General features: G+C 34.4%; 3 protein-coding genes across 7 annotated transcripts; 2 read left to right on the top strand and 1 right to left on the bottom strand.

Moving 5' to 3' along the window:
* Positions 1–3816: 3816 nt before the first annotated feature.
* LOC111797616 (uncharacterized serine-rich protein C215.13) lies at positions 3817–5030 on the top strand. The gene has a single exon (XM_023680672.1). It carries the CDS (start codon positions 3935–3937, stop codon positions 4580–4582), a length of 648 nt encoding a protein of 215 aa, XP_023536440.1. The 5' UTR covers positions 3817–3934; the 3' UTR covers positions 4583–5030.
* Positions 5031–10023: 4993 nt separating this feature from the next.
* On the top strand, positions 10024–13522 carry LOC111797162 (protein PHOX1-like). Of its 4 annotated transcripts, none has more exons than XR_002815488.1 (4): positions 10024–10266; positions 10430–12621; positions 12695–12951; positions 13166–13522. XR_002815488.1 is itself a non-coding variant. In XM_023680093.1 (3 exons), the coding sequence occupies exons 2-3, from the start codon at positions 10539–10541 to the stop codon at positions 12841–12843; spliced, it is 2232 nt and encodes a 743-aa protein (XP_023535861.1). In that variant the 5' UTR covers positions 10024–10266; positions 10379–10538; the 3' UTR covers positions 12844–13159. The 4 variants fall into 4 exon arrangements, 1 of the variants encoding a protein (XP_023535861.1); XR_002815486.1 differs by having other exon boundaries at positions 10379–12621; XR_002815487.1 differs by having other exon boundaries at positions 10024–12621.
* A 5130-nt stretch (positions 13523–18652) lies between these two features.
* Positions 18653–25593, bottom strand: LOC111797347. Of its 2 annotated transcripts, none has more exons than XM_023680333.1 (19): positions 25447–25593; positions 25172–25364; positions 24892–25054; positions 24320–24456; positions 24095–24198; positions 23862–23954; positions 23497–23590; positions 22685–22805; positions 22406–22602; positions 21484–21575; positions 21348–21403; positions 20694–20783; positions 20501–20600; positions 20284–20388; positions 20129–20201; positions 19875–20038; positions 19316–19370; positions 19012–19082; positions 18653–18915 (listed from the first exon to the last, which is right to left on the bottom strand). In XM_023680333.1, the coding sequence occupies exons 1-18, from the start codon at positions 25447–25449 to the stop codon at positions 19018–19020; spliced, it is 1905 nt and encodes a 634-aa protein (XP_023536101.1). In that variant the 5' UTR covers positions 25450–25593; the 3' UTR covers positions 18653–18915; positions 19012–19017. The 2 variants fall into 2 exon arrangements, with proteins under 2 accessions (XP_023536101.1, XP_023536100.1); XM_023680332.1 differs by having other exon boundaries at positions 19316–19373; positions 25447–25592.
* Between the last annotated feature and the right edge of the window lie 165 nt (positions 25594–25758).

Here is a 25758-nt window from a genome sequence, read left to right as displayed (position 1 = left end):
ATGATAAGTGGGGGTCGAGATTGGAGGTGGCCCCAAATTTTGAGCTATAAATGCCACCTTCTCCGACCGCCCTTTTCACCCTTCTTTCATCGTTCCTTCGCCTATAATAAACACCGTCCACGGTAGTGATATAATGGCGTTGGAGCTACCTTTGTGAATTTACTCCTATTTATTTCACTTGATTATTATTTAATTAATCAACTTAGGACATGATTAAACTAATTATTATTATTATTATTATTTTATTTTTTTTTGTATGCAGCTAAAATACTACATTGTAAATATTTTAAATCGCAATAAATATAAATATTTGCATGGCAATTTCTCAGCGAATTATAATTGGGCCTCGATATGAACATTAATTGGGTCAAATTGGATCCGTGCCCGACAAAAGGCCCATTAGTAAACCTTTTAATGGGCCTCGCTTTGTTGCCCATGAGGCCCACAAACACGATACATGCGTGGGGTCCACCAACCGAAAAGTCAAAGACAAAAGTTTGAAAATCAAAGACTAGAGATGTCCCATTAAAAGAACTATGAAACAGTTTTTATTTAAAATTTAATTGTCTATAATTAATGGAATTTAATTTATTTTAATTTTGTATTGAAATTTCTCTATCTTATTTTAAGAAAATAAAAATCAATTTGTTGACTAATGACGCGTTGAAAATTAAAATTATGAGTTTAGACGGTTACATAAGTATTAAGTATTAATGAAAAATTCAATGGCTCGGGTACATTGGGCCCACATTAATTATGTTTTAACATTTTTTAAATAAGATATAAATTCGATAGTAAAATAATTAAGGCTTTTACATATTTTTAATAATCGTAGGTCCCCAAGGTAATATTTTAATTCTTCTACTTTAAAATTTGGAGAATTCCAACATGATAAAGTACTCGTTTTTATTTTAGGGGTGGTTGATTGAATTCTTCGCTCCTCATTACTAAACTAAAAAAATCGAGGCGCTTATCTAAGAATAAGCAATTTTTTTTTGTAAAAGTCCAAATCATACTCGTAACTATTGTACTCTTTAGGTCTTTCTTTCTAGATTTGGTTTGAAAACGCCCTTATTATGAAGACGTTTCTACACTTTACAAGAAATGTTTCGTTCTCCTCTCCAGTTGATATGGGATCTCACAATAGATTTGTTTTAAAATTGTGAGGCGGATGACAATACATAATGGGTCAAAAAAAAAAAAATCTACTAGCGGTGAGGCTTGAGATGTTACAAATGGTATCAGAGCCAAACATCAGTGGTCGGAGTAGGGCTATACCATCTCCATAGTAGACGCGTTTAAAAACCTTAAGGGAAAGCTCATAAGGGAAAGCCAAAAATAAGATAATATCTACTAGCGGCTTGGGCTGTCACAAATGGTATCAAAGCTAGACATTAGGCGGTGTGCTAGCAATGACGTTTGGTCTCAAATGGGGTGGATTGTGAGATCACACATCGGTTGGAGAGATAACGAAACATTCAGCGAATGTCCAAAAAAGACAATATTAAATGAAATAGACGTGTCAGAATGATTGGTTCGGTATGAGGTGCAAAAGTTAGAGTGGTTCCGTCCTTTTGGATAAGCCAATTGGGGTATGACACCATTTTGCTTCCCAATCACCCTACCACTCTTTTAATATCTCCAACTTCCATCCCATGTGATTTGTTCTCTAATCATTTTCATCCCCCTCCCCTATCCACTTTTCTCCCAATCTTTCCCTTATAACATGAATCAATACTATATATTTATACTAAAGTTTAGACCTTAATCAATCATATATATATTTTAATTTAAATTACTTATGCATATTTTCGATATTTTTTTAATTTTAATTTTAAATAAGTATGATATATATAGGGGTAGCCTTTGGGGAAATCAAGGGCCAATATTAATTTTTATTTACAAATATAAATATTTTTGTGGCTTAAGACTTCCAATATACACATAATTACAATTATTGTAATTATAATAATGTAATGTTTGTATTGACAATATGAATGTCAATATATTGTAAAATACTATGCTGTTTAATTAAGTTGTTAATTTTAAATACGGGCCCACTTTATTTATTTATTTTTTTAATTTATAAAAAAAGCATTGATTTACCTCTTTAGATTTTATATTATACTTCTATTTAATTTATATAGTTCGTGACACTGACAAAATGCTAATATGATGCATACTTTTATTTTATTTAAATAATTTAATAAAAAAATTAAAGTTGATGATTGAGAAGTCAGTATATATTAATACCACTATTCGCTTTTAACTCTAAAATAGCATAGATTTGTATTTATTCTTACTTTTGAAAAGTATGGTAAATGAAATAAATAAATGTAATATTTAAGAGTAATTGATTTAAACTTAAAATTTTATAAAATAATTTGGAGTTATTTTTTCGATTTTAATTAATATAAACTCAACTCAAATTAACTAAATAAAATATTTACAAAATTATAATGCTTAAATTGGTTAATTTATACCATTTTAATTAATATAATTTAAGAATATAAATTATTCTCAATAAAAATAAAAAAATGAAAGAGTTATTAAAAACATATAATTAAATTAGACAGCTGTCAATCCACCATCTTTAATTAATTACGGATTTCCCGCCTCTCTTGGATTTGTCAACTTTTTCTTTCTTCAAATCCCACTTCTGCATCCTTACCTTTATTTCCCCTTTTTCGAACTTCCGATATGTCGTACGAAATGCTCTAGCCGGCAAATAGCGACCAACGACTCAATCAACAAATGTTCGTCAACAATTGCAGCTGAGCCGACGGATCGTTTCAAGTTTACCGCGTTTTTCAACGAATTTCAAAGCCTTTTTACCAAATCTCCCTCTACCAAAAGCTTCTAGATTTTTTTTATTAGAAGTAATACTTCTAGATTAAAAGTTAAAACACTCTGTAACTTTTTTTTACGGTGAGTATATTAAGTATTGTCTGCTATGCTACTTACGGTTTTAGCTTCACGATTTTAAAATGTCTCATAGAGAGAAATTTTCACACTATTATAAAAAATGTTTTATTATAGTTTGCAACCGACGTGGGATCATTGTCTATTATTGTGTCTCTTTTTTGTATATTAAATCAAAATGAAGTATCTCATATTTAGCTATTATTGGAACCGTATTAAGTTTTAAAGGTTATTCCGTGACATCCTTATTTTATTTACTTGTTATAATATATACTTTAATTGTCTGGATGTAAATGAAAATAGTTGGATTTATTTATTGGCTAATTAAATACGAAAATATAAATAAGGAATAATATCTATATTTTTACTAGCATTTTTTTTTTTTTTTTTGAAAATAAAAAGAAAATAAAATTGAAAAACGATGATATTTACATTACAGTTTGGTCGTCACCAATCACAAGCAAGAGAAATCTTTACAGTTACACTACGTGGAGTTCACGCAATGGATACCGTGGTCACAACGCATGTGGCTCCACCATATCCTCATCCGATGGCAAATTGTAATTAAAGATTCTGGACCTGGTTTTTTCGTACTTTCATACTTTTTTCCTGTCAGAAGCATCTTAACACGTGGCAGATTCTGCCTCTCCTTAAAGTTAGATAAACGGCTCCCATTTTCGTCTTCTTCCTTCGCAAATTCCCCCTTCAGCCGTTAGATCAAGAATCCCAACGCTCCTTTAACCCAACCCTACCCTTAAAACCCTAAGCACTCTTTAACCCTACCATGGTTAAGTCAACTGACTCCACTCTTTCCACAATTGCCCCTGGTTATCCTCGTAATTACGATCTGATCCCTTTTTCTCTTATCTATAAAATCGGCCTTTGAGAATCGTTAGGTTTGCCAAACTAACGCCTCGAGGGGCCCCTTGGAGGGAACGCAACGCAGAAGCCTTTTTTCTTCTTCGCTCTCCTTCTCTCTCTCTGACTTCTCTTTCTCTCTCTTCTGTAACAAATGGTGACTTCTTCTTCTTCCTCGAAAACCAGATCCAGCGGCCCGGTGCTCCGATCACACTCGCCGGGCGGCCGGTTCTGCAACTCTTCTTCCTTGTCTTCTTCTATGTCCGCGTTTGCTTCATCTACTAGTTCAAACTTTTACTCGTCTACTTCTACTTTTCGTGATGATGACCATCGTGGTTTTCGTAGCCATCATCATCAACCTCGATCCACCTCTCCTAGCCGTGTCAATGTTTATTCATCTCCTTCTCTTACTCCTTCTGTCCGTTTCTTCATTGATAACCGTTCGAGTTCACCAAATCGATCGGCTATCGTTTCCAGGAAGAATCGACCGGTGTCTAATGTCAAGAGGACTTGTATGTGCTCTCCGACGACGCATCCAGGCTCGTTCCGGTGCAGTCTTCATAAGAACGTCTCGAGCAGCGGCAGCCATAGCCAGTCGGCGTCGTTTCCTTCAACCAGGTTGAATATGTGGAGATCGGCCATGGCGAACTCGATCGTACGAATCGGCGGCGTGGAAGGAGAATTGGTGAAACGAGCATTGACAACTCTGATTCGACCTTCTTCACACCAGCAGAGGAGGAGAGCATCATTTCAACCTAGATCTAGTCGGCTCTCGGTCATGTCCAAAGCGGACGATGCTTGAAATCGCAGCAGAAGGTACGGTGATGTCTAAAACTTTACGATCTCAGGTTCGATGAAGAGCATCGGTTTGTGAACGTTTCTGGTTAAGATTTATTGCGAAAAAATACAGCACGCATAGTTCATATTCTTCAAGGCGGTACCGGAGGTGAAGTCTAGTAGATTTACAATTCAGATCGTGTTTGTTGTTTGCTGAGTTTGTGATTCGTGATGAGTTCAGCTCATGATTTCGAAGCGCGGGGGACTGAATCGGCTCGCCGAGTTTTGTACGCAGAGAAGAGAAGGTTCTCGAAATGCCTCACTGTGACAGAGGATCGAAGAAGCTAAACCCAACGATTTTACTCCCTTTGTACATATACATCATTTGCTGTGGAAGGAGAATTTCGGACATTTTTATTTTGAATTTGGACCAAACGAAAAGAAATATAAAAAGATCATAATTCGAAGATTAATTTCAAGACGAAGTAATCTGTAACTGCCATCAATTTGCAATCGGTTCATAACGCCGTTGGATGAGAATTACGTCCCGTTCAAATCCGTCGTGTGCAGCGTTGGGATTCCGTCTGTGCCGTCGTCGGCTCCGTTCGTCGTGATTCTCGTCCCCGTCGTTTCACGTGTTCCGTTTACTCCGTCCCGTTCATTCCGGGTCCAGGTATTTTTTTTATTTTATTTTCCATCCGTATCAGTTTATTCATTTATTATTTATTTTGGTGCAGAGTGCAGGACGTGCCGCCTGGTGATTATTATGCCGTCATGGTTCTTTGGTTGAGTTTCTTTGAATTCTGAGATGAAATCTGAAACCCATGAAACTTTGACCTATGACTTTCTTGCCGGTTGAAGATGAAGATTAGACGTTAACTGTGACCGAACTTACTGGGCCCGGGTCGGGCCCATTGGACCTTATTACTCTGAGGGGACTTTTAGAAATAAATAAATTAATTAGGATAAAATATTATTATTAAAAGAAAGTTGATGGTGATTAAGGGAAGCTCGAAGAAGGAAAGCCTGAATAAATTTGACAGTACAGAGATAGGGTGGAAAATAATTAAGCGTGGAGGTATAAAGAGAAACTAACCAAAGGGGAAACCATAATAAGGAATTTTTTTTAAAAAAATATAAATAATAGGAATTAAAAAAAGGAAAAAATGGGACATTTTGTGCTGGACATGAGTGTGATGGTTGAACGGACAAAATAGAAATGGTGGGGTACACTTAATATGGGAAATGAGTGGGACCCACCCAACTATAAGGCGGTGCCCCCAAGATTCTTGTGACCCTAATGGGAGCAACTTTGTGGATCTGTTCAAAATTTTATTAATTAAAAAAATATTCTATTTATTTTCATTTTAAGAGAGAATTTTGTAGATACATATATTTTATATATATATTTATGATTTGCTGTTGGGAGTTGGGTTTGGTAAAAATAACATAAACCCAATGAACGTGGAGTTAATACGAGGACATTGAAGGTGAGGTTTAGGATTGTTTGAGAAATGCGAGATTACACACGTTAGTTTGAATGAGGAACGGAAGTATTCTTTATAACGATGTAGAAAAAACTTCTCCTTAATAGATATGATACTGACTACGTAAAAGAGCAGGCGGACAATAGTTGCTAGTGGTGGACTTTGACGGTTACATTTGGTATCAGAACCAGACACGGGGCTGTGTGCGAGTGAGGACATTGAGTCCCTAGGGTGTGGATTGTGAGAATCCACGTTGATTAGAGAGGGGAATAATAGATCCGTGGAGGTGGATTATGAGATCTCATATCGATTAAAGAGGGGGAATAAAGCGTCCTTAGAGGTGAATTGTGAGATCACAATGAAGCATTTATGTGTAAAATTGTGAGGCTAACTGTGATACTGTAATCGGTCAAAGCGGGCAATATTTACTAGTAGTGGGGCTGGACCCCCGAAGAAATGAATTATGAGATCCTACGTTCTTATAATACTGTAGTATCACGGTAAAAAAAATGTTAGGATTATAAAGTGGTTGAAACTTGATTTTAGATTTTAGATTTATGTTTGTTTCATACAAGTAAATACAAACTTTTTTTTTAATCTATAAATTTAATCCATAAAAAAACACCCTATAAAAAATATTTTGAGAAAAAATTAAAGCAACGATTATTGCATTAATTGAGTGAAAAAAAGAGTAATGACGTGGAAAAGAAAGGAAAAATAATAGGGAAATTAAAGTGATAATAAGGAAATAATAATTGAAGAATAGCATGCGTTAGTTTGTATACAATGGGCGGCATTTCAATTCCAAATCAACGCGCTTTCGCTGAAATCCCACCCAGCTGGCATCTCTATTTCATCTCAAATAAATATAAATTTTTAAAAAAATAATGTTAAAGATAATAAAAAGCACTTAATTCATCTCCAGCTGTCCCCTTCTTTTCTTTTATGGAATTAGGTCTACAACTTACTACAACACCTTTCGTGTAAGCTCAATTATACATATCTTTTTTAACTTAATTTCCTCAAAAATAAATAAATAGATAAATAAAAAACCTCTGCCAAAAAAAAAAAATTAAATTAAATTAATACTTTTAAAATTTTATGAATATTTTTTTTAAGTATAGTACGAGTTTTAATTTAAAAGTTAAAAGAGCATTTTTTTTTTAAGTTTAATGATATTTTCTAATTATTTATATTATAAAAAAAATTATTTTAAATATATTATTGAAATATTTGAAAGTTTATATATAATTTATTAATTTAATTTTATAATTAATAAGTTAAAGTCTCTAACCTATTAAATTATTGTAGTTATCAGTTTTTCTTTAATTTCTAAAAAAAAAAAAACAATTTAAAGTTTGATATATTAAATACACAATTTATAGAATTAATACATTTAATATTACGATTATATTTAAAAAACTGATGAACCTAACCCTTCTAAATAATTTAATGCTTTTTTAAAAGAGTAAGTTATTAAATACGTCTATTTTTCTCTTTCTTTTTACCATAACTCACGAAACCCGACTCTAATTATTAAATAATTAAATTAGGTCACTCAACTCCTAAACTAAATTTATTTTAAAATTATATATATATATATGAAAAAAGTGGATTACAACTAATATTTATTTGTTGTGTATATAATAATATTTATGTTATATTTCGTAAACTACGCATTTAATTCGTGGGCTGGGCCGAATGTTATCATAGTTAGGTCCAACAATTTCTGGCCCACAACTAATAATTAGTTATTTTATTACTTTTGCTCATTTATTTGAGGACAATTCAATAGGAGATGTCGATTTTACTTGCGAGGTCTGTGAATGTTTGATTAATCCACCACACCTAAATGGTGTGAAAGTTATCTTATTTATAATCAAATAAATTACAACGATATAGAAATAGTAATAAATGGAAATAAGTAAACTATAATTTATTACTAAATATCCTTAACAGACGTGAACATGTCTGTCTGTTCGAGAGTTCATATTGAGAAACATATTTTTAAAGGAAATTTGATTGTCGCAAAAATAAATAAAAAATTTTGAAAAAATTGAGAATGAAATAGAAGGGAGAGACTTACTCGTTCCACCTTGTCTCGTGAACATCTCTACTCTACAGTCATCTTTAAAAAAGTCGACAAAATTAAATGTTTAATTTTAATTACAAATTTATAAAATTAAATGTTTAAGATTAAAAAGTGTCACATGTTTAGTTGTATTATTGTTTAAATTAATAAATTATCGTAAGTGCGCAGACAAGGTACGGCAAATCAGGATCATATTCCATTTAAATTATAAAATATTATTCGCATTCTCCCACGTGTCTTGGGACAGCCATTCTTAATAAGAAACTATAAAAACACTCATTATTATCTTAAAACAACATTTAATTTTGTATTTATTTTATTTTCCCTACCTTCAATCATTAACTTTGAAAATAATATTTATACTGTGATTTTTTGTAACGACCCACGCCTATGATTTGAAATATGTATTTGACAGTCGACACTTGATGGTCCAGACATTTTCTTGCATATTCTCGACATGATTATGTTCTTATTCTTCTTTCTAAGGGTCCTTATAATTTTGTATTTATTTTATTTTCCCTTTTAATACTTTCAATCATTAACTTTGAAAATAATATTCATACTGTGATTTTTTGTAACGACCCACGCCTATGATTTGAAATATGTATTTGACATGATTATGTTCTTATTCTTCTTTCTAAGGGTGAAAATTATCCTTACCGATAGACGTGAGTTATCCGTTGTTTTTATTCATATATGGTATTTGTTCATTCATATACCTTTTATTTATTCGAGAATGACATTTTTATTCAATAATAAATATTATTTTCATTTTACAAAATTTAAGTTTAATATTTATTTTACAAAATTTAAGTTTAATATTTATTGAGAGTAAATGAAATGAAATGACTAAATAATAAAGTGAATAAAATATTATTCTAACTAAATTATATTCTTTTTAAAAACCAACTGTAAATATAGCATAAAGTAAGGAAAATCGTGATCAAGAATCATTATATTCTCCATAAAGAAAAAAATAGTGATATTCAATACTTAAATCAAAATCAACTACTTTATTAGTGTATAAATTAAATTCAATCAATAAAATACTTTTTATTTGTTGAATTAAAAATACTTTATTTATTTATTGTTAAATAAATAAAAATAATAATTACTACAAAAACATTAGGTAATAATATATATATATTTTAAAAGAAGATTGACTTGTTGTTGAGTAGTTCCAGGTTGGAAACTCCAATCATGGGCCAACCCGACCCGTGTATGTCGCTGTTTTTAATATTAAGAAAAAGGTTAAATTTATCAAGTTTTAATGATTTATTAAATTTTATTCAAAAAATTTATTAAAATTTAAAATTTTAGTTCTAGAATATTATATTATCGACTCAATATAAATATAAACACCTTAGGTGATGACTTATTAAACATTTTGAAATTTGAAGGTTTGTGATAAAATTAATTAAAAATTGAAGAGATAATTATATATTTTTTAATTAACACATGTGGAATAAATCAAGCATAATCTATCCCCATAACTAATAAATAAATAAATAAAAATAAAATATAATTTTCTCAATATATTTTGGGTTTTTGGTATATGTAATTTAGTTGTCAAATTTTAATTTTTGTATTTTAATAATTATTGTATTTATTTAATTTACTACTAATAAAATAATAAATAAAATTTAAAACTATTTTTAAGATTTAATATAAGTAATAAAAATGTAATTAAAAAACGAAAATAGTATTTAAAAAAAAAAGGTTTTTTCTTATTTCCAATGTTATTGGGTCAGTCAACGTGTGTTTGTGCGCGCGCGTGTTTTGGCGCGTACATATAAGTTATGTGTACGAAGAAGGAAAGTTACGCTACGCGCGGAACGACAATTTGGGATTGACAGGATCATTTGAAAAGTTGACCTGACATTCCCGTAACCCTAGAAGAATAGCCATTTTCCCTCTCAAAGGCTCCTTTTCTTGTCCTTTCCTTTCTGGCTTCCTCCTCCTCTCCTCCTACTGTTCCTGAAATTATCGCCTCACCAATTAGATATCGATTGGCTCCAATTTCTTTCCATTTCGTTTCGTTTTCGAATCCGAATTTTCAAGTCCGGAGCAGTCGAGAGGAAGCCAGATTGATTGAACGGTTCTTCGTTTTTTTCATTTGTTGTTCGTCAAGTAAGATTTGAATGAGTTTTGTAATTTCGATCTTGAAGTTGTGAGACGTGTTTGATTGAGATTTCCATTTCTTAATTCAGCTTTTGTTCTTGTTTTCTCTGGCTCTCTGCAGTTTGTATGCTTTTGATTTGTATTCTGTTTTCGACGAATTTGAAATTTCCAGGCACGGATTTCGATGCAGTTTTATGTGGTTTGAGGATTAGAGAGGAAGAGGAGCGAGGATTTGATTTGAATATTGAACCAACAACTTTGTGATTTTTTGAGTTATTTCAATGGGGAAGCCTACGGGAAAGAAGAAGGAAAATGTTGGCGAGAAGCCTGGAAATGCTTATTCGAAGCCGGCTCGGCCGTCCGAGCGGAACACGAAAGCGTTCGATGAAGACACGGCGATCTTCGTAAACATGTCTCATGAGCTCAAGGAGGAAGGCAATCGGCTATTCCAGAAGCGAGATCATGAAGGCGCGATGTTGAAATATGAGAAAGCTCTGAAGCTTTTGCCGAGAAATCACATCGATGTTGCTCATCTCCATAGCAACATGGCTACCTGTTATATGCAGTTAGGGTTGGGCGAGTATCCGCGGGCGATTAACGAGTGCAATTTGGCGTTGGAGGCTCATCCGAGGTATAGCAAGGCGCTGCTGAAGAGAGCAAGGTGTTACGAGGCTTTGAATCGGTTTGATTTGGCATTGCAAGATGTGAATACCGTTTTGAGCTTAGAGCCTAATAATCTCTCTGCGTTGGAGGTTTTGGATAGTGTCAAGAACACAATGAAGGAAAAAGGCGTCGATATCGACGATAAAGAAATCGGTCTGGCCAGCGTGAAGCTGCGCCCTGCAGAGCGTCTGCAAAAGGTAGTTAGAGAGAAACTAAGGAAGAAGAAGAATAAGAAAGTTGAAGCAAAGACAGATGATAAGCTGGTTGTGGAGGAGAAGGCTGATCAGCTGGTTCATGTTGAACAGGTTGAACAGGTTGAACAGGTTGAACAGGTTGATCAGGTTGAACAGGTTGAACAGGTTGATCAGGTTGAACAGGTTGATCAGGTTGATCCAGTTGAAGATAAGGAAGTTACAAAAGTCACCATTGAGGAGGACAAATTGTTCGTTCAACCGATCGAGGATAAACCGGTGTCGAAGACGGTGAAGTTGGTATTTGGAGAAGACATAAGATGGGCGCAGTTACCTACAAACTGCAGCCTGCAATTGGTGAGCCAGATTGTTCGAGACAGATTTCCAAGCTTGAAGGGTGTTCTTGTGAAGTACAGAGATCAAGAGGGTGATTTGGTTACAATTACCACAACAGAGGAGTTGAGGTTGGTTGAATCATCATGTCAGCTGCAGGCTTCACTTAGACTGTATATTACAGAGGTCAGTCCTGATCAGGAACCCATCTACAAGGAAACTGATAATGATGAGAGGCATCCAAAGCTTGATAAAAGAAGAAGTACAGTGGTGGTGAATGATAAAGAGGTTACAAGGGGTATGACTACGGTTGAGGATTGGATAGTTCAGTTTGCACGATTGTTCAAGAACCATGTCGGGGTCGATGCCGATTCATACTTGGATCTTCACGAGCTGGGAATGAAACTGTACTCGGAAGCGATGGAGGACACCGTAACTGGAGACAGTGCACAGGAGATTTTTGAAATTGCTGCAGAAAAGTTTCAAGAAATGGCAGCTCTGGCATTCTTCAACTGGGGCAATGTTCACATGTCCAGAGCAAGGAAGCAGGTTTTCTTCCCCGAAGACGGTTTGAGGGAAACGTTACTTCTTCGGATTAAGGACGCATATGAATGGGCACGAAAAGAATACAAGAAAGCTGAAATGAGATACGAAGAAGCTCTTAGTGTAAAACCAGATTTCTATGAAGGTTTCCTTGCACTTGGGCAGCAGCAGTTTGAGCAAGCTAAGCTTTGTTGGTATTATGCAATTGCTAGCGGTAGCCAAATCGGTTTGCTATCGAGCTTTTCGTCGGAGGTCTTACAGCTTTATAATAAGGCTGAGGACAGCATGGAGAAGGGGATGTTGATGTGGGAAGAAATGGAGGAGCAGCGTCTGAATGGTCTCTCCAAAAGTGAAAAATACAGATCCGAATTGAAAAAAATTGGATTGGAAAGCCTGTTTAGTGAGATTCCTGCTGATGAAGCTGCAGAGCTGGCTTCAAACATGAGATCTCAGATATATCTTTTATGGGGTACCTTATTGTACGAGCGTTCTGTCGTGGAGTATAAGATCGAGCTTCCGACATGGGAGGAATGTTTGGAAGTATCAGTCGAGAAGTTCGAACTTGCAGGTGCTTCCCAAACAGATATTGCTGTTATGATCAAGAATCATTGTTCCAATGAAACTGCACTGGAAGGTAAACTACAAGCAGCCTCTTTACTTCTTTTCTTTTCACAATGTTTTTGTGTTATTAATGGAGTATCTTGCAGGGTTCGTCTTCAAAATCGACGAGATCGTTCAGGCATGGAACGAAATGTACGACGCCAAAAGGTGGCAGTTTGGTGTTCCATCTTTCCGCCTCGAGCCTTTGTTTCGACGTCGGGCTCCTAAACTTCACTTCACTTTGGAGCATTTTTGAGAGTTTTGTTGTTGATGGATGGGGCATTCTTTTTAGACGCATTTAAGCATTATTTCAGTTCTCTTTGCATCAAATTTTCTGGTGTTCTGCTTCCCTCATACACAAAAGGTAAAAGAGCCTCTTAGTTATAAGCTTTCCATATGACTTGTTAATAATACAATCTATATGAACTTCGATTCTTGGACCTCCTTCAGAGTTTTGGAGCGAAGAACGCCGTCTCGGTTTCTCCCAAACTCGATCCTTGCAACTGTCAGCAGCATGTTTCGTGTTTTCCTTTCGATTAAACTTACTCATGTTGTGTTCTTTCTTTTTCTGGTTGCAGCATTGTACACCAGCCGTTACAGTTTCAATTCAATTCGTCGTTTGCTTGGTCAGAGTGTAAGTTTGTTTATACTATGATTCTTTCTTTCATTCAAGAGAAGATTGGCCATTCAAGAACAAAGATATAGTTATATAGATTTATTCATTATTCATCAATGATTATCATTTATAGGGTGGAGGAAGAAAATAAATTCATTTTCAATTCAATTTATGAGATTGAATAGAGAGAATTTATTGTGTTGTTAATTTTGAAGAGCTGTTTGGTTATGTTGTTGTAGTGATTCTCAAATTGATTGTTTTGGAATTTGAAGATTGATGGGATGAATTATTATAGAATTACACCCAATTATTTTTGTTATATTCCTCTCCTAATTTTCTATATATAAGTATATATATATATATATATATATATATATATATATATATATATATGTATGTATATGTTTGTTAGATCTTCTTCTACGATTAGCCCTTAAAATATTACTGATATTTATTGCAAATCGATCAATTTTATAATTTGAATCTTCAAATTTTGACATCTGTATATTATAATCTTATATTTTAAGATTAATTAATTAATTAATTATTGCGGAAGTTCAAATTTCTATTTAAATGCAAAAAAAAGAAAAAAAGAAAAAAAAGAAAAGATAGTGGGACACGAGGTGAGAATAATAAGATAAGGGAGTCATTTTCCCTATCGATGCGGTACGTTACCTGTTATACTCGAACGGGATAGATGTTGGCCATTACCCAAACACCAGTCTTTTAGTGGGCCCCACATAAGTTAGTTTCATAAAAACCAATAAGAACCAAACACGTGTTAGATTTTTGGCGGGAGCGCCCCCAAACACCCGACTTTTAGTGGACCCCACATAAGTTTGTTTCATAAAAACCAATAAGAACCAAACACGTGTTAGATTGTTGGCGGGAGCGCCCCAAACACCCGACTTTTAGTGGACCCCACATAAGTTTGTTTCATAAAAACCAATAAGAACCAAACACGTGTTAGGTTGTTGGCGGGAGCGCCAAAAGCATTTCCCTGTTTTTATTTTATACGCTCCATATATGCTCCGCCTTCGTCTTTTTCTCTTGTCGAATCAAACGCTTTGGAAACCTTTCCCGAATCCATCATCGTCTCGAAGAAAGCGATCACTGATTCTTGATCGAAAAGACTTGCTCGGATCGTCCTCGATCAATGTTCGCTGATTCTCTCTGTTTCTCTGCGGTTTATCGATGCCTTCCGGCTTGCGGTACGATTCTTCTTCGTGTACATTGCTGGAATACGATCCTCGACCTATGTAATTACCTATTCGATGTCGTTTTACATTTAGGAATCCGTTTTTGGAATTTCTGAAATTGTTTATTGTGTTCTACTCTCAATGCTTCTTCTTCTTCTCTATATTTTTGTTTGTTTTTGATACTCGCATTGCTTTTCTAGTTAGACATTGTTGTCATATTCAGTACAGTGTTGAAGGATCCTCTACGGTGTCGGAGTTTCCGGCGGTTGAAATAGGTTCTCGTTTGTTTCTTCTTCCTCGCTATTTATGGCGTCTATTTTCCTCTTCTTGATTCGGACTGTGTTCCGGATCGAGGAATCTGTAATACCAGAATGTGACTACCTATTCGATGTCATTTTACATTTAGGAATCCGATTTTGGAATTTCTGAAATTGTTGACTGTGTTCTACTCTCAATGCTTCTTCTTCTCTATATTTTTGTTTGTTTTTTATGCATGATGCTTGAATCAGTAGGTTTTGCTTTACTAAGGTGGAAGAATGGTTTTAGAAGTTTTAAGTGATGGATTGCTACTCGCATTGCTTTTCTAGTTAGACATTGTTGTCATAAGCAGTACAGCGTTGAAGGATCCTCTACGGTGTCGGAGTTTCCGGCGGTTGAAATAGGTTCTCGTTTGTTTCTTCTTCCTCGCTATTTATGGCGTCTATTTTCCTCTTCTTGATTCGGACTGTGTTCCGGATCGAGGAATCTGTAATACCAGAATGTGACTACCTATTCGATGTCACTTTACATTAACGAATCCGTTTTTGGAATTTCTGAAACTTTTGACTGTGTTCTACTCTCAGTGCTTCTTCTCTATATTTTGTTTGTTTTTGATGCTTGATGCTTGAATCGGTAGGTTTTGCTTTTCTGAGGTGAAAGTATGGTTTTAGAAGTTTCAAGTGATGGATTACTACTCGCATTGCTTTTCTAGTTAGACATCGTTGTCATATGCAGTACAGTGTTGAAGGATCCTCTACGGTGTCGGAGTTTCCGGCGGTTGAAATAGGTTCGCGTTTGTTTTTTCTTCCTCGCTATTTATGGCGTCTATTTTCGTCTTCTTGATTCGGACTGTGTTCCGGATCGAGGAATCTGTGATACCAGAATGTGCATTATTGAGAATGATGATTGATCGGCTCCTTCGTATTTGTCTTATGGATAATGTGTTTTCCTTTAGGTATTGAGTAGTGTCTTGTTCGTCTGAAGTTTCTCCCTGTGAATTAGTTGTGGCACTGGAGCTTGGATGCCTCTATTGTCCTCATAGTCCAAGCTTTAGATCTCTTTGGTTCTGTTTTGATATATGTTCAATTTTCTATTTGTATTACTCTCCTCTTATCAAACCGTAGTTAGTGAGTATTATTCATTTTTGTGTATCCAAGTATAGGTTATAAATTAGACATCGATTATCATCTAATCATTAATGATTCAATCTACGACTCTACCATTGTTAAACTTAAAAAACAAGAAGTACTTAGGATTTATATAGGTTAAAAAGATAATTATTAGTACATTTGCACTGTAGCATATAGCCTCACGTTGGTGCACGTAAAATGCGGATTTCTTATATTACTCTCTTCTCTCTTTAATTTGGATTGCAAGGTATTCGTATATGCCCTTTTAGATGGACGGAGGTGATACCCGCCTTCTATGCCCGTGTACTAGCGGCCGATCCACATAGAAGTACGTGCCTTCCTTCAACTTCAAGAGTATATAATATTAGTTTACCTTAGCTGATTCTTTAACAAGTTTGATGTTTGGTTTGTTGGAAATTATCCTATTCTACTCTAGAGTGCCCCTTACCTGATCCTTGGTCCGATTCCAATCATCAAGACATTTCCATTATTTTTAAGTTTTCTCCTGGCTGCAGTCCCCTCAAATAAACTTATTTTATATGTTATCTTTTGTTTCAGCTTAGTTTTCATTACAAGTTCTTTGTTTGGTTGAAGAGGCTTAAATTACCTCATCGAGCTTCATTTCAAAATGAGAGAAGTGCAATTTTTTTTATTAAATTTTAATTTTCTAATTTTGCAGCACGTTTATTTTTATATTATATTAAAAAAAATATGAATACTCTGTAAATTTTAGTTGATTACTGTCATCTTCAAACTTCAGGTTCATACTTGCTGCATTTTTTTAAAACTCAGATCAAGATTGTTTACAAGGATATTTGGTACAAACATTGGTTCTGGTTCTTTCTTCCGAATTTCAAGAGAACGATCGTTATCTTGTGTTTTACTGTAGTCTAGAACCCAGTGCATCCACTGCCAGAACTTTTTTTTGAACATTTTAAGACACCCTTTTTCAACCTGTGGACCAGCTCCATCGGTTGAGCATTAATTTCTGATCTGACTTGGTCTTTGATAAGAAAAGAGTGCATGGCTGTCGGTTCTTGAAACAACCCAAATATTTGGTTACACAGACTAATTATGTTGGCAATGCATGATCTTAATATTACTTGGCCACTCAAAGTTGCTCTTTGGTTCAGGCTTTTGCTCTCTGTGGTTATGGAGGTAGACCCAAGACCAGAGCTTTAATAAGCCAAACAACTTTAAGAAAGTGAAAGCTTTCGAGATGGACAAAGCTTCCGTTTCCGAACGCACAACTGTGAGATCATTAAATATCAATTTACTTGTTTCCTTTTCGGTATAAAAGAAAAGATATTCATTGAGCAAAACGAATATGCACAAGGTGTTGAATGTTGCATGTGGTTCTGTTTATGTTAATAATTTAGAACATGAACTGGCTGATTCAAGTGTAACTGGTGCAGGACTCATATCTCGACTTTGGACTCCTGAAACACGAGGTCATTACGAAGGGTGGCTTCCACAAAAATGTAACGTGCCTCACGAACATCGATTCATATTAATGTCATGAAATCGGGTAAACTTGAACTTTCAACCTTTGCCATTAGAATTTGTTGTCGGTTGTGTGTGAAGTTCTAATAGTGGCAGTTAGTCCGGTTTGATTGTTACTCGAAGAAAAAAAAGAAGAGGAAACTCAATAATGAGTGTTCAAACTGGATAAACCGTCAATATTAGAACTACGAACACAACCCAAGATTATATTCTAAAGCCGAAGTTTACTTAGACAATAGGATGCTGGATGTTTCAAATGTAGGGTTCTTACTATTTTGATGTTGCACTTTTCCTGATTTGGATTTTAATTCATTTTAAATCATGTATTTCTTTTACCGCAGCAGCAGGAATTTATGGATTTTTTCTAAACCAAATTGCTCGATTCATTCAACATTCGTGTTAAAGGTATTTTCCTTGTGTGAATACTTCACAACTATTATTTTTCCATAGTTTTTGTTTTGGTTACTAAATTTTTAATCTTTTGTTTTTGTGTTAGTTTATAAATTTTAGACACGTCAAATAAGTATTTTTATTAGACACAAAACATATAATAAATTAGACACTTCTAAATATTAAAGTTTAATAAGACCCAAAATTAAAAAAATAAAAATTTAAACTCAACTTATAAATTACTATAAAAACTTTTTTTTTTTAAATTTAAAATTGCAAATAGAAGGATAGGTACATGCAAGCAAAATTTGAATAACTGTTGCTAAACATTTGGAATCACCAATGATATTGTTCTAATACACTAAAAATATAAGCTTCTGGTACATTTTCTTAGTTCAGTTTTCATTATTTTTTTCCAATTGCTCCAACTTTCATGATCCCGCAACTTAATTGGGAATTTAGTTCTTGATTTCTACAATGTGAATACTACAAAGTTTCCCGCCGGCCTTCGTGGACGCAACTTTCCAATTACCTCTGGTAAGGTTCACATCCTTTTAAGAAAGATTTTGGAATTCTTTTTTGGTAAGCTTTCGACTAAAAAATAAATATGTTTTCCAATTTGACTTACCTATGACAATTTTGACTACGTTATATTATAGTTTTATGACTACATACTTCTTAACCTTTGAATTTAGATTATAATTTTAAAACTTTTGACGTAAAAAATATAATTAATTAATTTTAACCTTTCTATATTTCATCTAAATGAAATTCTATAAATATAATATAAAATCATAGTTTTTTTTTCTTTCAAAACCAATAAAAAAATTTACAACAGTTACCGAGAATAAAAAAGAATGTTGATAAGTTCTAAATAATGTGTCAAATTATGTAAGAAATGAATTGATGTGAGTATTAAAGAATTTCTCGCCTCAAATATCTCTATACTTCATCTCCAAAATTACTTCCTTCTAACATGTGCATCTTTTATACTAACTAATTTTTAATTGTAGTTAAGACTTTAAATTTGTTTATTTCTCCCTACCTTTATCCTGATTCTCTAACTTCTTTTTAAAACACATCTAAGTCTAACCTTTTTAATAATATTTAAAATTTGTCTACATTATCAACACCATAAAATTAAACTTCACTTGTGGTGCAGACTACACTTACTCCAATTAATGGCGTGCAGAAAGGAGGGGATGGTGATATTCTTCTTTTCCTGATTACATCTGTATTCCAAAAAATTCGAAAGTCAACGAAAAGGAAAAGCCTAATTAAAAAGTGGTCAAAAAAGCAATTACAGGATTTTCTTATTTATTCATTACCGATAATCACATTGGTGCAATCCCGATTGCCTTTTGAACACGCGGGAACCTATCTCCCCATCGAGAATATCCTGCCCATCAAAATTAATCGCCTTTTTCAACGGTTCCAAATAAGTATATAAGGAAACAACAACCCTCATCATTCTCCTTTTAAACGTATATATAACTTTCTTTTCTAGGCAGCCAGCCATGTTAAGAATGATGCAAGTACACAATACTTATTTATTTTAAATATTATAGTTGAGTATGAAATTACCACAAAAAAAAAAGGAGTGATATAATTTACGTATGAGTATGCACAAACCTGCCACGATAATCTCGTAAAGATCCATCTGTGCCATTTCATCATCGTTCATGCTCTGCTGCAATCCACATAAATTTAACATTCTCTCAATTTTATATTTGTTTCCAATAAATCAAAGATGTTTAATAAATCTTTAGACTTTTAGTCTTAGGCCTAATAAGTTTCCAGTAATATTCAAGAGATTTGGAATAAACGGATTCATTGGACAAAGCAAGAATTGTAAAAACTAATATTCTTATTATAAACAATAACTAATTTAATATATAAATCTATTAAATAGATTCTAAATAATTAGAAAGACAAAATAAAAAAAGAAAAAAATAATAAATAAACTATGTTGTGCAATTTTCTTTTCTTTTTTTTTCTCGAAGAATGAATCATCTTATAATGCCCTTTATTTAAATTTAATTTTAAAACTATCAGATATGTGAATTTGAAAAAATATTGAGTAGGTTCCTTTCAAGTTTAGAAATACTTTTTAAAATTTAGAGACCTTCAACAAGGACCATGCTTCTAATTTAAGAGGGAAAGAAAAAGAAAACTTTTCTGAAGAACGTACCTGTTGGGACAAAGCGAAGATTCTTGAAAAGAGTCGGCATAACTTATCGAGAGATTTATCAGCAAAATTCGGATTGCTTAGAAGAGCATTCTCTGACGTGTAATCAAATACTAAGGCACATATGCTGGCAGCCATCATTATAACAGATGGCTCATGGGCATCCTCTACAACCATCATGAACAATTTAAATTAGAAAAAGTCAAGAATTTGATAAAAAAAAAAATGAAGTGTGATACAAAGAAACATAAACATACCAGTTGAATTTGCAATTGCTTCCAAAAGGTGAACAAAAGATGATTCCCCACATAGAAGTCCAGCTAGCTCTTTCTGCAACGAAGAAGTCCAACTACACCTTAGCAATAAACTAACCAACACAACTTGATACTCTTGTAGATGACAAGATGAATACCTTCAGAAGCACATTCAAGATGGTATCACAAGCCAAGAAGATGGATCCATCATTGTCAACCCACCCACCGTGCTTGTGAATCAAATTTATAAGGCATTTCACAACCTGAATGCAAACCCAAATGCTCAATGATTAAGAACGTAGAACGCTTCGGTGTATGATGAAGTGTCCACAAGGTCATTTATATATAAGAAAATTCGAGATTGCAATTACTTACAGCTGCAAGACCTCCAGAAGAAACCAAAGTTTTACATCCTTCAACATTCATTGTTATTTGACATAGCATGGGAAGCAAGAAGCACACGGAGTTGAAGGGGCTGTCGTTTGTAAATAAATATAGAAACAAAATCAGGTATTTCATAAATGTATAATGAATATACCATATTGTCAATAACTGGGAGCTGACAAACCTCTGTTCATCTTCTCCTTCAACAGAGAGCATATAGTCCAAGAGTTCCTTAACTTTTTCCGTCCATGCATCGGGGGTTTGTGCGAGAAAGCTGGAATGAGAAAGAATAATGTTGACCAGAGGCAATCTAAGTAAACATAGAACTCTAGTCTAGTTTAGAGAGACCAAATCATAAACGATCCACTGTTCCAAAAATCAGAGTACCCCAGACCGTCAAACACTATCCGTGCATGAAGGAAGCGTGATTCATACATTTCACAAACACGTTATACTAACTGAATGAAGAAACTTCACGTTTAATTTATTTTGATAGTCCTTGAAAGGAATATCGTTCATTATTATAAAGTTTGCACCTAGACACTCCTCAATTATCAAGCAATTCACTGCAATGTTCTTATGACGTTTATATCTAGCATCGAAAAATATGCAACCACAATATTAATTGTTCAAAATTCTAATTCTAAGCTTCTAACAAAGTACATATTCATAAAAGAACAGATAAGGAGTGTTTCGCTGTATTTAAAAAAACATATATATTTTAAGAATGATCGAATAGTTCTTTCAAACTGCGTTCTGTTGTTTTAAATTTGACAACTACTATAAAACTTGGCAGCCGTCTCACCAAAGGATTTAATATTAATATTGAATATCTTACCTCCCAATAACCCGTACAGATGCTAAAATATCATCTCCTTTTCTTTGTCCATGCTCCTGTAGAATCATGAATCAAAATTCTAGATAAGGAACAGTAACGCCATATCTTACCACTGCTATGAGATTCCCATAATTACCTTTGCATCTTGCAAATATTCTAGCACAACACCAGTAGTCTCATTTAGTCCTCTAAACACTTTCATCAGTGTGTTTTCATCCATAAGATCACCTACAAATAATTTCAACCAGGTATTCAAGATAATATTGGAGTATGAAATAATTAAAAGGGCAATAACTCGGCATTGCTGAAGATATTGGCCGAAGGCCAACATTGGATCACAACATCATATCAAGGTATACGTTAAAATAAGTCCTGCATTCAAACAAGACTAATCAAGCAAAAAAGCAGTAGTAATATTGAGAAGTTAATAATCCTACCATATGTGCCCCTGAAAGTTCACAGAAAGACAAACTACTTCACAAACACAAGAAGCAACATATACGTCCAAGACTCAATGTTTCATCATCCTTCTTCAAATTTATTCAAATTTCCCTTTTACTAGAGCAAACCACTTCGATGCTTTTATGGTATCCAAATTGTACAAAATCTGAATTTACTCGAGAATAATCTAAAATTGGAAACTGTTAAATTTTAACCAAATATAAAAAGCCCATTAATATCGTTGGTAGGGTAAGTCATCAATTTCATCTAACTAAGCATTTATGATCAGAATTAATTAACTATCCGAGTGATTCTATCAAGTAAGCTAAATGGGATAGACTCTTAAACCTACAATTAGAAACATGGAGAATGCCTACGGAATAAGGAAAATCTCAGCAAAAGGATACCACTGCCCTATATCATCCTGCCCCATCATGGCCCTTACTCTAACTACCGGGCCCCATGCAAAAACAATGAAAAAAACTACCCTTCACATGTCCCCCTATTTTTCACATGCTTACATCCATAAAATTTTGTAATTTGGGGCCTATAAATCTCAATGTCAATAAACGAAATGCAAGACTTAGCAAATAATTGACATCAAATAAGTTATCCACCTTGATCTTCACCAACATTTGATACTAACTTAATTATCTTTTCCACCAAAGAGAAGGCAGTTGCTACATTCCGCTGCTTTACATTGATATCCTCCTTCAAGGAAGAATTCTTGGAAGCTTCATATTTTGCATAGGCCAGTTCATTCAGCATCACAGCAATCTCAACTCTTGACTGCTCTAAGACAAGTATTAGACACCTGAGATCAAGATGGAAGAGAAAAATGAAAAATATAATGAGAAGTTAATAAAGCAACATTACTGGTAGCAATCACTAAATACCTGTCAGATGGAATAGCATCTTGAACATCAGGTAATTCTATTTCACCCATCAGCCAACCTTCTCCTCTAATAGATACCATAGACTCGGCCAAACTAAGAGCCTGAAGCTTTTCGGCAGGCGCTGAATATTGGACAGCAAAGCAAGAGATTCAATAAGTTAGAGTGTCGAACAGATTCTTGTGCACTAGTGACTACAAGGATAACTAAAGTAAAGAGAATATACTTGAAACGTTTTCCTCTAATTTTTCACTTTTCCATTGCAAGAGCAAATGAACATCTAAATCTCAATCGAAAGAAAAAGAATAATCTCACCATATAAATCATGTATGATTATCTAAATAAACCCAACGGAATCAGTTTTCTTTTAAAGGAAAATGAGAGGCTTTCCAACATATACTTCATTTTATCTTCACGCCCAAAAGAAGATAGAAGAGGGCTAAAGTGCAAGTATCCTTTCAACTATCCTTAATGTCTCCTTCTACGCCACCAACTCGCAAACCAAGTTTCACCAGCCTACTAACATAAGATTGCTGCTTTCATAATCACTCAAACCTTTCTTGTGCCTTCCACTCAAATAAGATTGTAAACACCAAAACTAATCAACACACACACACACAAGCACAACACACAGTAGTTTGACTATATGTCAAACACATTATAATCAAGCCAAGTAGAATACTGATAATATGGTATTTTAGAGCCAAATTGATTAACGGTAACATGGAGGGAAAAAATACAGCTACATGTTGATTGCCAGAAAATGGAAAAGAAAGGGTAATGTGAGGCTTTGAAGAAAATGCAGCTCAGGATACCTGTACGGTTATGAAGAATAGCTGAAACTCCATTACGCATGTGTTTTGACCAAACATCGGAAGCCACTTGACGAAGGGCATCATAAAGTGGTGTCTGAAAATGAAACATCATTGGCAAAACATACAATGCATCAGCTAAACAATAACTGTGATTATGACAGATCCAAGAACTAACAAGACTGAAAATTCTGTAAGCAGTGAAGGATAATTAAAACTAAAAGAATGTCTAACTGGATAAATTAACCTACAATTGATGCATTAGTCAAGACTAGTCAGTACGCAGCCTTTGACAGAGGAAAACACATCCTAAGACTTGCAAAAAATTACTAAAGTAATCTTTCCTGATGGCACCATTAATTGCCTACCAAATTTGAGGACAGGATGGCAGAAAGCAGGTGAAGTGCTTCAAACTTCAAAGCATCGTGGGACACTCCAAATTGCCTTGCAATATCAACAACCTGATTTGATAGCATTTACTCAATTATGGTGGGAAGTAAATTCTTGGTCTCCCTATAAGAATATGTGGTCGAAACGAACCAAAACGATTGAGTTGTCCTATTAGATAGTAAGTAAAACAGTCTTATAAAATTTAACTCACAATATCAGTTAGTTCAGGCAAACAGTCGATGATGATGATGTCCAGAGAAATCTTACTAATGATCAATTGAACAAGTTGCATGGAAATCTTCATTGGATGGGAACCTGCATACAAAAGCTTATACTGAGATATTTACTGACCATAATTTGAAAACACAGCAAGATTCAGATTAACCGCCAACAGCAAGGTAATCAATGAGATTAGACAAACAATGAGAAATGTTACCATCTGCCAACTTTGACATCCAAGAAGCTATAATTTTCAGGCTTCCAGATTTATATAGAACCGTAACACCAGCGTCAGAAGTAGTTGATACCAGATACAGAAATTCAAGACACTCCTCCAAAACAGATGATCCTGACCTTGCATAGACAACAGAAGAAACATCGACCAAAGATATTAGAACAGAAAGAAAACATAATGAACATAGCTATTTAGAAAATCCAGTCCATGATGCAATTAACTCTTTCTTAATGGTAAGAATCTAAATCTTCAGAACACAAGCAATTTCAAGAATGAATTAGGAGTATGAATAAATTTATGTATTGCAATCTGAAAGATAGTCGAGTAAGTACTTGTACTGCAAATCTGAAGTCATGTTTTAAGATCAATCTCTAAATCTCCTCAACAGAACATCAAGAATAAAAGGAGTAAGAAGAATACAAGTGAACAAAGATATTTTCCTTCAATGTCATCTCGTTCTATTAAAGGATAACTCGTCATTCTAATTCGTATCGATAATCAACTGATTGATGTAGAAATGTAAGAAATAAAAAGTTAACCGATAGCGGACGCACTGGTTGGATAAGATTTCCAGTATCAGTGGAATCTTCGAGATCATCTCTTCTGAAGCAGCAATATCAGGAACGTGACAAAACGCAACCAGAATCCTAACTGAAAGCTGCAAATACGCATCGCGATTATCCTCTCCAGGTCCACTAACAGTTCCTTTGCCCATGCCTAGAAGTTTAAACACATTTTCAGAGTACATACATAAACACTAAGCATGTACGTCTCAAACTGTTCTAGTTCAACTAATAAGTTTCCAGTGATCGCGAAGTGTTAAAAAAAACATACCAGTTCTCAGAAGCCGATCAAGAAATTTCGCTCCAACCGCATTGTAAACTCTAGTAAGCGAGGCAATATCATCCACCTTGCAAATTTTAGTAACCAAGAAAAGGCCAGCGAGACGCTGCTCGTCCTTCTCTCCTTTCAAGAGCTTCAAGCAATCTTCTATGGATACCGACGGAGTTTGCTCCTGCTGTAACTCCTACAAAAACAAATATGCGTACAATGAGAATACTAAGAAAAGCAATATTGAGATCATGAAGAAAGGAGAAGAAGATATTCACCATGAAAGCGGAGGACTCGAGACTGGAGAATGAACTTGAAAAATCGAATAGAGAAGATGATTCGTAAGCCTTTTCTTGCCTTCGGTTTCGCGGCTTCTCTCTGATGATGCTAGTTTGAGGTTATGGCTTCCAAAAATGGATGCTTCGAGAGGGCTCCCGCCTTCAATTCCGAAGCCCCAAAAAGTGAACATTGTAGCAGAGCCCACCTATTTATAGTTGAGACGGCCCATTACCTGTATTCATGATTTATTTGGGCCCAACATAATCGAGACGACCGAGTGGTGGTCGGGGATTAGAGCAAGCATAGCTGCA

Source organism: Cucurbita pepo, chromosome LG06 (assembly GCF_002806865.2).
Source record: "Cucurbita pepo subsp. pepo cultivar mu-cu-16 chromosome LG06, ASM280686v2, whole genome shotgun sequence".
NCBI lineage: Eukaryota > Viridiplantae > Streptophyta > Magnoliopsida > Cucurbitales > Cucurbitaceae > Cucurbita > Cucurbita pepo.
Note: the sequence above shows the minus strand (reverse complement) of the source record. Positions and strands in the feature narration are given on the sequence as shown.

Coding starts and splice junctions, on each gene's coding strand:
- LOC111797347 (XM_023680332.1), bottom strand. Junction 25,055..25,171: donor TGATCGGCTTCTGAGAACTG/GTATGTTTTTTT, acceptor TTAAACTTCTAG/GCATGGGCAAAGGAACTGTT. Junction 19,374..19,874: donor TCTTCGCTTTGTCCCAACAG/GTACGTTCTTCA, acceptor TGTGGATTGCAG/CAGAGCATGAACGATGATGA.
- LOC111797162 (XM_023680093.1), top strand. CDS start 10,539: ATGGGGAAGCCTACGGGAAAGAAGAAGGAAAATGTTGGCGAGAAGCCT. Junction 12,622..12,694: donor CAATGAAACTGCACTGGAAG/GTAAACTACAAG, acceptor AGTATCTTGCAG/GGTTCGTCTTCAAAATCGAC.
- LOC111797616 (XM_023680672.1), top strand. CDS start 3,935: ATGGTGACTTCTTCTTCTTCCTCGAAAACCAGATCCAGCGGCCCGGTG.